This window comes from Pipistrellus kuhlii, unplaced genomic scaffold (genome assembly GCF_014108245.1).
Source record: "Pipistrellus kuhlii isolate mPipKuh1 unplaced genomic scaffold, mPipKuh1.p scaffold_m20_p_15, whole genome shotgun sequence".
Classification (NCBI taxonomy): Eukaryota; Metazoa; Chordata; class Mammalia; order Chiroptera; family Vespertilionidae; genus Pipistrellus; species Pipistrellus kuhlii.
The window spans coordinates 5,652,607-5,665,445 of NW_023425460.1; the positions used below are offsets into that span (position 1 = coordinate 5,652,607).

At 47.2% G+C, this 12,839-nt stretch overlaps 1 protein-coding gene across 28 annotated transcripts in view; it reads left to right on the forward strand.

Annotated features, from left to right (window-relative positions):
- The window catches only part of KCNMA1 (potassium calcium-activated channel subfamily M alpha 1), a 669,206-nt gene that overhangs the window by 467,490 nt on the left and 188,877 nt on the right, over positions 1-12,839 (forward strand). For all 28 annotated transcript variants that reach the window (XM_045581697.1, XM_036438142.2, XM_045581694.1 and 25 more), the window contains exons 10-12: positions 4,552-4,662; positions 7,183-7,288; positions 9,286-9,368. In XM_045581697.1, the coding sequence (XP_045437653.1) occupies positions 4,552-4,662; positions 7,183-7,288; positions 9,286-9,368 (300 nt within the window). The remainder of the gene's footprint in view (positions 1-4,551; positions 4,663-7,182; positions 7,289-9,285; positions 9,369-12,839) is intronic.

The window sequence follows — 12,839 nt, forward strand, 5'->3', positions numbered from 1 at the left end:
CAGTTCTGACACAAAGATAGACAGGAGAATGTGCGAAGGAGCCCACGACACTCGCAGCCCTTTGCAAAGGCTGCTGGCTCTCAGCATCACTGCCTGAGTCTTTTGAAAAGTGTGTAGATGTTTCCCTCTCATTGAGGGAAGCTCCCCCTCAGTGGCTCTGGGTGCCTTGTCCCCCAGAGCCTTGAAAAGCTGTGTCTGGTGGCTCCCCTCTTTCCTCTCCTCTTACGCCTCCAGCCCTGAGGCAGTGCTTCTGAGCTACTATCCACTCTGAAAGGCACAGTGGCATTGAGCTCTGAAACTGAGCTCCCAGGTGCACTGGGGCGTCCAGCTTTCCTGACCCACTTCCCAGCAGAGCAATGGAGGACAGTGTGTGGGAGGTGAAAATGGTTTTTGACAGCGATACTTATTGAGTGAAGAGGTGTCCATGAAATAAGCAACTGGTAGTTTTCTGGTGAGCCCTGATAGCGATCATTACAGTGAAATATTATTCTGATTAAGCCACCCTCCACCCCTCGGTGCCATGCTGGTTCCGTGACCCACCGGCGTTACCACCTCTGGTTCATCCAGCCTGCGTTTGTGGACATTCTCCCCAGGCCAGCCCCTGTGTGAGTAACTGCTCTCCCCAAGATGCCATTTTAGCATTTCAGATGCTTCCTTCTGCATCTGAGATGGACCTTTTCATCCTAGCTACTATCATTAATTTATCCCAACAAAGATTTGTTCCCAGCACTAAAAAACTTAAAAAAAAATAAAAAAAAATAAAAAAAAGACATCTGAGGGAAAATGGTTCCTGAGTTAGGTTGGCCATCTTCACAAACCGGGGGCCAGGCCTGCTAGAAGTCAGAGGTTGCCATGGCCAGCAGTCTAAACATGTCCAGCTGCCTTTGTAAACTCTCCAGTGTCAGGGAGCCACAAGATTCCTGTCTTCCTCTGGGTCCTCAGGCTGAGGAAGTCCTGAGCTGGACACAGCCTATAGCATCTAAAGATGGATGTCTGCATCATGTCTCAGCCCCTGGGTGGCCAAATTGTGTCGCTGAATTTGGAACTCTGTTCAGAGTTCGTGCGGCCTCTCAGTCTTGGCTGTCTTGGGCCTTCTGGTCCAGCTGACAAGATGTCCTGTCAATCTTGCCATTAAATGCTTACAAGGGCCAGACCTTTTCCTAGGCCCTTCACACGTATTGTCTCTATTTAAATAAACCCTCAAGAGAACCTCATGTGCCAGGCACTCGGTCCAGCCCCTCAGAGATTCTGACTTCATAATTGTGAAATGCAGAGTTGGTCCCTTACCTAAGACTATTCCGTCCCTTGGTGTCGGAGCCAACACAGGGCTATCCAGATGAATCTTACATGGCAGATTTGTGGGTGTCACAGACCTGACAGAGATAATTTTGGATGAGGGTCCTTTTTGGCGTTCTCTGAGCCATGCACTGCGAAGGACTGTCACTCTGTCCCTGGATGACACGCCCTGCTCTCAGTCTTAGAGCATTTCAATTACATGGTCAACTAACAGGAAATGCTGCTTCTCTTCTCCCTTCTATGACATCCTTCCCAAGATGACTGTCCCTGGAATTGTCAACTCATGAAAATACTTCTGGGAAATGAATGTGCCCCTGTCACCATTCTCCCCAGCACTCCCCTCGGGCCCAGGTGCTCCCTGGGCGACGGGCTGGTGGGAGCCGGCCTCCTCATGCAGATACTGAGATGGAGAGACAGCTTCTTCCCATCCATCAGTCCTAACTGCATTCGAACGTTTTCAATCTGTGGGTTCCTCGGCCGCGTTCACTGTATGGAAAACAAAATAGAGGGAAATGATTATTGGCACAAAACAGGGACGCGGTAAATCTTCCAATCAGATATGGGACAGAGTGGAACAACATGAGTCCTCCAAGGTTGCCACCATACTGTACCCAATACCTCTCGTCGGGCAGGGCGGCAGTCTGCTTTCAATCAATCTCGCTTTTTCTGAGCAAAAATACCAATTATGTTGAAGGAAGATTTCCCCCCCCTCCCTTTTTGATAAAGACTGCTCTCTACCCCAGAAGGCATGCTATAATGAACAGACATATATTTTAAATCGTAGAGAATGGTATTGGACAGCTAACACCAAATGAAAAAAGTCAATCCTTTTTTTTTTTTTTTCCTTCTGTCTCCTGCCAGCATTCGTCTTACTTCTTAAGAGAAGTGAAAGCTAATTAAAGGCTTAAGGGATAATATTGATTGCATTGGAATATATTTTATATGTACCCAGCACATTTTCCACGAAGAGAACCCTGACTCTAAGGCCGAATAAATCAGCGGCTGAGCCTTTGATTCAAGGGTGAGAGGGTGAACTCCTCCCCTCCCCTTCCACTTCTCATCCAGCTGTCCCAGAGATGAATGGTTTTGGAGGAGGAAGCGGGATGCTGGCAGATGTTCATTCAGTTCTTCGCGCACAGGATAGGAAGGATGGATGCTCAGGCATCTCTCTGGCCCTCTCATTGATTTGAGTCCAGCTTTGAATAATAACCAGTCTTATGCTGGTGTAGAACTGTGGGCTTTGCAATGCCTGGGGCAGGAGCTGGCTGGGGTATTAACCTCTCAGTTCCCTCATCTATTGGACGGGGAGAAGAAGCTTGCCCTGGATCACATGTTCTCGGGGCAGAGCAGGGAATTCAACCTGGCTCCCTTTCACATCCCTGTAGAGGGGCCCTTACCTCGGACCATGCTGGCCTTGGTCTCCACCAGGGAAGTTTGTGGGCAGAAAGTATCAGCATTGCCCCCACTGTCATTTGTGGAGAAGTCAAGTGCACAATCAGAAGTCTTATTGAGATCACACAAATTCACGTGCAGCCTGTTTTGTCCATGTAGATGCACATGTATGACAACAAGCATGTTAAGGTATGATGTGATAAAAATGCATATAATCCAAGTGTTTCATTCACTTCACATACTCAGACATACTGTGTATTTTAGGAAGGTGCTGGTGTATGGGTTTTGAGTATAGAATTTGGTTGGGTGGTCACAGGACCTCCCTCAACCCGGCAGGCACGGACTCGAGCTCAGTGATCTTGCTCACACGGCTCCTCCGCAGAAGCCCCTGACTCCTCCCTCCCCGATGGCCGCTGCTCGCCGATCGCTAAGTGCAGCTCCGTAACAATAACAGACCGTAATGGTGATATTATGAACTGCACCGCGCGTATTATTGATTTACTCTTTGTTCTGCATCATTATCCTTTCACCAATGAGTTTACTGCATTATTCTCACATACTTAGTCAAGCACCAAATTACAAGGAAAGGGCAGGCTCTTGTAATGGCATCTAATGGAACATTGCATAAGTGATCATCATGCCTCCTATTACGGGCCGCCTCCAGCCAATGCGCTCTTCGCCTTACTGCAATGTGCACAGAGCGGTTATGGAGTGTGAGGGGCCTGGCCATTTTACATTTTCCCACAGAATTACGGTGCTTCTTGTTCACCACGTGCCCATGCCTCACAGCCCAGCCAGGGACTCGGCCTCTGTCCCCCGCGGCCCGAGGCGCACAGGGATCTGGGCTGAGTCCCTTGCAACAACCTCTCTACACTAAGCCAGTGCGTCTCCTCTGTACAGCCAATCCCAGCATGGGGGCCTGGCACTAACCCTTCACCAATGTGCTTAGTCCTGAGCGATCGAGCACCTTGTAGTGACTGTCCTAGTCAGTGGCCATAGGATAGCCTGGTGTCAATGTCAGATTGGTCCAGGAGCCCAGAGATGCTGGGGGACTCTTGTTCCCACAGTTCTGGGAAGGGGATCCTCCTCCCAAGGCCAGCCACCGTCTCCAGAAACAGAAGTCCCTGGGATAAGGCTTCTCCCCATCCGGAGGCTAAACCCTTTGGCCCGCAGAGACATCCGTGGCACCCTAAGGAAGCAGCTGCCGGGGACACAGATTCGCTGTGGATCTCCCATTCCAGAGGCGTCCGTCCCCATTTAGCCCTGAGTAATGCTCACTTACTGTAAAGCGTTACGTGCCCCCATTGTTGGAGGAGTTATGGCGGAAAAATGCAAAATTTTCCTTTTTACTGCTTATGGCCAACAGAGCCCATAATGTGTCAAGCCGCACATTAGCCACCCTGATAAAAGTCCGCTTCCTTACACACAAAATCATCGTTTCAGCAAGATTTGTTATCTCATTACCTGATAAGCTCTATGTCATAAACCAAGACTCATTCAGTAAATCTCCGGGGAGGACACTTTGTGGGCAGAAAGGGAGAGATAGGAATCTGCAGGGGACTAGAGAATGCAGCATTTAAGCGCGAGCATAATGTCACTTATTGTGAAATGCATAAAACCACTTGGCCAAACGGTTGGGCTTTAATAGGATTTTGTGCGGCATCAGGTGAGACGCCATATGCCTTCTCTGCCGAAGAGCACCTGCCAGCACCGCAGCTTTGCCTCGCAGCCTCTGGGGAGGGGAGCTGGGCTCATGGAGCCCCCTAGGATGGTGCTTTCCTGCAGCTGTGCCTCCTCTGTCCTGCTGGGCGTGGGTGCCTGGGTCGCGCTGGGCCACTCATCTAACCAGCCTCTCCCATGCAGGCACATTGTGGTCTGTGGACACATCACTCTGGAGAGTGTCTCCAATTTCCTGAAAGACTTCCTGCACAAGGACCGGGACGATGTCAACGTGGAGATCGTCTTTCTTCACAAGTAAGAGGCCCCCGTGGTTCTGAGACCCTCCACCCCACAAGACACCCTGAGGGGGCACCCTGAGTGTCTGCAGGAGTGGTGCTGTGGGCAGGGGAGAGGGCAGGGCAGGGTTGAATGAGATACGACCTCTGTTGGGACTCAATGGGGAGGAAGATCTGAACCAATGGAAAGGTAGTGACATGCTAGTTCAGTGAGAGCAGCTCCTGCCTCTGTGAAGGTGATTCTGGCAAGTAACAGAGGAGTTTATGATGGGTCACACATGTCATTACTGTGCCCTCAGCTTCTGGATTTCTGTGATCCACGTGTGTCCCCAGTGTCTGGTACGGAATGATGAGCGGTGTGGTGTGGATACCTTGTGATTGTAGGGGTGACATAGCGACCAAGGAAAACATAAATGTAACAGGAAGCAGGATATAAGGTACTAATAACCACAGTAACTGTGGTTCCCAGAAACTCTCAGTGGGGGGCACTGTGCTCCCTGGTCACCATGCATACAGTTCCTCCTTTAATCAACAGAGGGAGCAGAGGACATGCTCTGGGTTCTGAATACCCGATCTGAATCTTGGGTCAACCAATTACTTGCTGAACCTCTTTGGGCCTCAGTTTCCACATCCAAAAGATGGGGACATCATCATGGTTTCTACCTACATCCTTGGGCTGTTGTGAGAATGAAAAGAAGTAATCCATATAATGTACACAGAGCAGGATCAGGCATGCAGTAGCTGCTCAATCAATGGTCTCTATTATTAAGAAATATAAAATATATTAGGTCACATAACTGATTTAGAAGTTATGTCTTACTATATTTGATTTACAGGTGAGGAAAGCAAGGTAGCTCCCCTCTGCTCAACGTTGATGATATTTTAAGCTTGCCACATCCCCTTTAAGGAAAAGGTAGTCTGCACAGGGATGAAGAGTGGGGGGCTCAAGCATGTTGACATGCATTGATCTGTCTTCTTTTAGAGACGGGCCATTCAGGGACCAGCCCTAGCCATAAGTTGCCAGAAGAACAAAGCCAAAAGGACTTGAGTAAATTCTCTGGACATTGTCGGTGTTGGCTCACTATGGGGTTGACCACTCAAGACTCAGTCCTGCTCCAAGAGCCCTCTTAGGTTGATCTCCCTACTAGCTCCCATTCTGTGCACCTTCCTCCTCCGGGCATTTGTTCACCAATACCAAACTGGTCACCAGATTTGAGCACCAGCATTTTTCTTCTCAGCACCGACTTCTCTAAGTTCTGAAAAGGCTGGCCAAGCCATGGGCCCAGGAGCAGAACCCACAGAACAGTTCAGAGCTAGCTGCTGATTCCCAGTTGTGGGGCCCGTTTTCCGCTGAGCCTTATAGAAGCTTCAAGAGAAGTGTAGTGTCTGCCCTCCTATTGGCTGAACATTTTAAGAAGAGCACATGTGTGACATCAGAGCACAGCAGTGGTCTATCCTAACTGGCTGAAGTCAGTTTAACCAGGTGGCAGACTGGCCTGGGACATCTCTACCAGGAATGAAGCATGGCCTACTGGCTCTGGGGGACTGGAAAGATTTGCATAGACAGCCCCTCTTCTCTCACCCAGGGCTTCAGTCAGAATCAAGTTGGCTGCTAATGCTTCTAGCATCAGGGTTCCCCTGTGTCCCCAGCTTCGATTCTTGTCAGTATCCTAGTAGATGGCCCAGTTAATTAACCTCTTGAAGCTTTGTGTTAATAACATACCTTTCTCAAGTGTCCTTCTGAGGTTTAAATGAGTTAATACTTGCAAGTGTTTAGCATGGTATCTGCCATCCACTAAACGCTCAAAGCATTAAGAGTTATTAAGATTAGGTACTTAGTAAATGTTAGTCATGTTGTTAACACTATCCCCGGCACCAAGTAGGTTCTAACTAAATATGACCTCCCAGTGCTTAGTATAGCACCATACAGAGTAGGTTTGTTCATTTTGCAGAATGAATGAATGAATGAATGAATGAATTGGTCAGTCAGTGTTTTAATCTTTGTCCTCCAGTGGAAAGATGTCCTTACAGCTCAGTCCTAAGAATCATGAATGGTGTATACCCTATGAATCAATAACAGTAGTGGGAGTAAAAGAACTCCGGGTGCGGCTGCACAGAGGTGACATGTTTGGGGCTGAGGAGTCCATGAGGTGGAGAAGCAGGGAAAAGGCTTTTGGTGGAAGGAACGGGCACTACCAAGGGAACCTGTGGCTAACCCTGATGTCACCTCAGTTTCTCTATTTATAAAATAGGGATTCCATTCATAATGAAGTCGAAGACATTTCACCCCATATGTCTCAGACGTGGCAAAAGTCTGGGCCTGTTTATTTTGCCGGGTATTCGGTTTGGTTCAGGAGGTTTTATCTCTCCTGAGTGCAAGCCTTTTATTTATGACAAGCTTGGGAGCTGCTCTGAAGGAGAAAGCTTTTTCCCAGGCCTCTTTCCCAGGCCTCCCTCTGTGGGAGTCAAGAGAAGGGGTCTGGAGGCTGCAATACCTGGGTCTGTCATATTAATGGCTGTCTCTTCTCTCCCTGCACAGCATTTCCCCCAACCTGGAGCTGGAAGCTCTATTCAAACGACATTTTACTCAGGTGGAATTTTATCAGGGTTCAGTCCTCAACCCACATGATCTTGCGAGAGTCAAGGTAAGAAGGAAGGAGTGACCTCTTATTTTCCTCCACCTAAGAGGGGGGTACCTGACTCAGTGGTAAGGGAACATGCCTCCCAGGATGGCCAAAAGTCATCCCCCCAACCCCTAATGAGAGAAGTCAGATACCACTATCTTGGCATCACCTTTGCATAGACCCCAGGGCTTGGTTCTGCTGGCATCTGCTAGACCACTTGTGAGCATTCTGTACTGGAACTACTTGGAGCATGGAACTTCCTTTGCTAAAGGAAGCAGACTAGTTGTGTGGATTCAATAGTCTCCCATACAACATAATCATCAAGTTATTCCAATCTCAAATACTTAAGTAGGATTCAATGTAGCTCTGAAATCAATTATTTATATCCAAAAGGAACTCTAAGGGTAAAATCCTTTATTAATAAAAGGCTAATATGCAAATTGACCGAATGGAGGAATGACTGGTTGCTATGTTATTCGATGACCACCAGGGGGCAGACACAACATAGGAGCTACCCCCTGGTGGTCAGTGCACTCCCACAGGGGAGCACCACTCAGGGAGAAGCTGGGCTCATGGCTGGTAAGTACAGTGGTGGTGGCGGCACTCAGGATGCCCAACTGTGGCTTAGGCCTGCTACCCCCTGTCAGGAGGAATTCCCTGAGGGCTCAGGCCAGGCTGAAATCTTGTGCACCGGGCCTCTAGTTTAAAATAAAAATTTATCAAGCCATAAAACATTTTGAGCTTCCTTCTTCCCCCCACCAAAAGACTAAGATGTGGAACTAAACATACAGGTATCTGATATCACTTTGTAAAAGACTAATTTTTCTTTCTAGCACCTGCTAAGGTAGAATCTTTTTAGAAAGCACATGTGAGGCTTATAAAGGGATGGGGTACAGCAAAGTGGCCTCTGCCACTCTACCCATTGCATACTGATTTTGTAAGCATGCTCTGAGTTTGCACAACAGTAAGTGTATACAATTGTGAAGCCACTGACATCTGATGCTAACTGCAGTCACCACACCATTCAGTAACCATGTAATGGGCAAACACGAATAAGCCAAAAGGACTTGAGTAAATTCTCTGGACTATTAAAGAAAACCAGAGACACTGTGACGTACGATGAGGGAGACCACACCCTCCCTCCAAATGCAAGAGGGTCTGCTAAGTACAGCATGCCAAGTGGGACAGGCTGCAGGCCTGCGCCAGCATGAGAATTCTTACGGAGTCCAGTTCATCTTAATTTCCCCCAGACATGGTCAGAGTTATGGCTATTGTGGAAGCTCATGAGAACTTCAAGAAAATGGTTATTGTTCTTGGACCTAATTTCGATGTAGGCAGTTATTATAATAACTCTACTCACAAACCCCTCAAAGGAATAAACCATTTGGGGCTCATGTTCAGATAAGTTAGTAAGTTAAAATTTGAGATTGTCTATTATACATTATTTCATACCTACAGATGTGTTGTCTTTTGAATATATCAATGCTAATTGAATACTAAACAGCAGTGGTTCAGGACTCTCATTTCCTTTTATTTGCCAGATAAGATGTGAACAGGGTTAGAGGGAGAACGTTGGAGTCTAAATGGCTGAATCTCCAACTCCTCAGTTACCTTGGTAACCTGAGTGGATGGGGCTTAGCCCACCTAACTCCATTTCCCATCTGGAAAAATTAGGATTGTGGTGGGGAAAGGAGGTGGGGCGGGGGTGGAGGTACTAAAAGGCTTAGTTCATTGCTCTTTAAAGAAATCTGAGAAGCTCACACATAAGACTATGCAAAATGAACAGTATAATTACTAAGGTACATGCTGTTCCCTCCACCAGCAACCAGATGAATTGTTTATATCATAACAAGACTTTGCAACCTACATTTTAAACACAAACTGTAATCTCTCAGGATTCTTTTAAAAAATTCCTTTGCAAAGCACCAGGTTCCCTAAGAGCTGCCAATAGTGAGAGACTGCCCCCGAGCCTGGCTATTTATGTGTTTGTGCCTGTGGTTTTCCTTTTGGTGTCTTAGATAGAGTCAGCAGATGCGTGCCTCATCCTTGCCAATAAGTACTGCGCAGACCCTGATGCTGAAGATGCCTCCAACATCATGAGGTAACCTCTGTGGGTGGGGGAAGGCTCTGGGCTCGGGGCTCTGTGGCCCATTTGCTCCCCTTTGAGTCCTCTACAGCATCTCCTCCATAATGGACCTGCCTAGGCCTGGGGGGAGCTGAAGCTGTGCTGGGTGTGGAGGGCAGTGACACAAGGCCTAGTCCATAGGAAGTTCATCCTGAGAAGATGGGAGCTCTGGGTCTTGAATTTGAGATCTTTTAGATAGGACCAAAAGAAAGGGTACATTTAGAGGGGTGTGACCTGGAGTAAGATGCCATGTTTCCTAAGAGGAAATGGACCTGAGATACCTAAACAGGGATGTGATTTCGTCTCAGGGGACCTTTTGAAACATCTGGAGATGTTCTTGGTTGTCATCCTGCTCATGTTTGGTGGGTAGAGACCAGTAACACTGCCCAACATCCTACAATGCAAAGGCCAGCGCCACACAGCAGAGAATCCGTCTGGCTCCAAATTTCAATAGTGCCTGGGAGGAAGCCCTATCTTAGAGCTTTCCAAGTGTGTCCTTAGCACCTGGATTTATTTCATCCGCAAAGAGGAGTTGGTTCTCCAATTAGTTTGTTTCCACCAGTCTCCCTGAATGAAATAGTTTTGTTTACTGAAAACCTTCTCAGTGCTTTTAATACTAATATGAATGATAAAAATAATGTGCTCTAGAGAATTTCTCAAACCTATTTGACTACAAGCCCTGGCCCCCATTTTTACAGAACATCTGGGGGGGCCACTCTTTGGATAACACTTCCCAGTACCCTTCCTGCAAATGGCCTAAGCCTGTCAGAGGCCATTCTCTGCCCAACTCTTACCCCTCACTATTTCAGAAGAAAACTGTTGTCCTGTTTTTGTTCTTTGCATAGACCCATATCCAGACATATTGTGACTATGAGATACTTGAAAGGTTAAGGTATTTTTGCTCCAGATAGCTAAAGCTTTTTTGAAATCTTACCTCCTGTAGCATAAACTGCAGAGTAGTTAAGAGGGAAGGGTAAAAAGAACCTTCTGGAGAAGAGATGACCTAAGAGAAAACATGTCACTCCCACTGAATTCCTGGGAACTCTTACCTAATTGTGAACAGCCATCTTTGGGGTCTAGACAAAGATTCCCTCCCTGCAGCATGGTTTACTGTGCCCTGGGAATTTGCCCTGACTGTCCCAAGATGGGGGCTGGGGAAGTTGCCTTTGCATTATCACAATGCTGGAACCTCCTTTCTGTGCCTTTAATCAGTGGCCCCAAGTGACACGTGCTTCCCCATTGAGGAGGTGGGGGGATTCCTCTATGCTTTTCGGGGGAGAGAGGCCTCCCCTCAGCATCTGGTCCTTGTGTCTGGCAAGCAACATCTGGAGCATTGTTCTCTTTCCACTCGCTTTTTTTTGGCAATATGATTAGTGCAGTTGTTTTAAGGAAGTTGATGTGTGAGCTCTTGTAAGCATTGGGCTTGCCAGGCTGCAGGAGATGGTGGGGTGAGGACATGCTCCCACACCTGGGTCCATCCCCTCACCAGTCACAGCTGGAGAGTGACTACAGCAGCCTCGGTTAAGGTGGCTCAGTCTGCCCTTTCTTTGAACTAGGATTTCACTCCTTCACCACGTTTCCCACATCATATGAAGTGACACAGATGTAGACTTTAAGGCACTAGGCTTTATCTTCAAAAATTTCACCCAAAATATCAAAAGAAGATAAAGCTTAATGTATTGATCCCATAGACAAATTAGAGGGTGGCACTACTCTTTTTTTTCTTTTTCTCTTTCTTTCTTTTTCTCTTTCTTTCTTTCTTTCTTTCTTTCTTTCTTTCTTTCTTTCTTTTTTCTTTTGCTTTCAAAAGTGACTAATTGAAATGATAATAGCTTTGAAATGGGCATTTTTCTTCTTCATCACAATATCTCATAAAAGCCTTGCCTGTGGTAGGGTTAATGTGAAGACATATATAGGTTACCACGGCATGATGCCAAGGCATAGAAATTATTGGGCAAAGGTAGTAGCAGAAATGTAACTGAGCCATCCATTAGCCAGAATCAGAGCTAAGGCCCAGGCAGCACAAAGAAATGGGAGGCTCGGGGTTAAAAATGGGTTCTGTCTTTCCCTTATTTGTATAATCCTCCTTCCTCCTTAATTTAATGAGACCAATCTGCCCTGTTTGAAATTAAAATGTCAAAGATCCATTTGAAATGAGCTAATGCAGAAAACTGGCTGAGGCTGTGAACTGAATTCAGAGGGCTGACAGAGGCTCCAAGTCCTTGAGTTATAAGCTCGGGCCAACGCAAGACTTTTTTCAACAATAAAATGAAATCCTTCAAGTGCAGGAGCCCAGGGTGAATTTGTGCAGGAGAGGCTTATGTGTGATCCATTTCCTAAGTGCAGAAGGTGGAGCTTTCCAGACACAGCTGCTCTTGGCCGCCTCTCTCCATCTTCGCATGGCACAGGGATGAAGTGCAGGGTTTCTGGGTGGGAAGTTTGTGGGGGGTGTCACAATAAATGCACTTGCATTTCTGATTAGGCTCAGGCGGTGGGCCATTCCATGGAATTCCATCTTGAGCCTTCCTTGTCCCAGAAGGAAATGTACAGTGTCACCTCTGACAGAGTCCGTAATGACAAAAACCATAACTTACACGTGGAGAGAGCTTTTAATGATTTCAAAGCATTTTCACATCTGGTCTTTCATTTTGCTGCTCAGACCAAGCCTGTGAAATAAATAAAGCAGGTACTGTTGCCCCCGATGTCCAGATGAGGAAATGGTCACAGAGAGACCAGGGATTTCCTGAAGGTCACCAGTTCGCCAGGGCACTAGCTGGGACTGGAGTCCAGGTGTTTATATTCCTCTGCTCCCTGCCCCTCCCCTGTTAGCACATAATTGTCAGGGGGACCATGGGGAGGGCCAGGCAGGGGCTAATACTGAGTATGGACTGAGGGTAGTTTGGAAGGATTTTGTGCTCAAACTCTGGAAGGCCTTGCCCCTTATTCTAACCAGATCAAAGTCATCATTTAGATGCTATTAGCCACTGAAGACTGAGTCAAGAATCCTGTCCTGGGAGCCCAACTTAGAAATCATTTTTGTGAGTGGCCATGTGTATGACAATTAGAATCACTTGTCGGGTTGCTTGTTCAGTTTGTCACTTTTGTCTCAAATTATTACTTGGAGAATTGGATCCATAGCAAATGGTTTCTAGGCTCTTCCCCGGGGTATGAGATTGCAAACGTCCTTTGGCCCCATAAAGTGAGATTGCTTTCTTCAGATGCCTCTATAGGCAACACACCTTGACCCTGGCCCCAGGACCCCCTACTCCTAGGACACACTTGCTCACATACCACAGGCCTCTCTCTTCCTTTATGCCCAGGACACTTCTGTGGCCGTTTTGTGGTTTCTTTTTCACACTACCACGGATACGGTAGTGGAAACACAATTTAACTTGACCCCATGCCTGCAACCCTTCAGGATGGCACTGGATGCTGGCCCCACATACA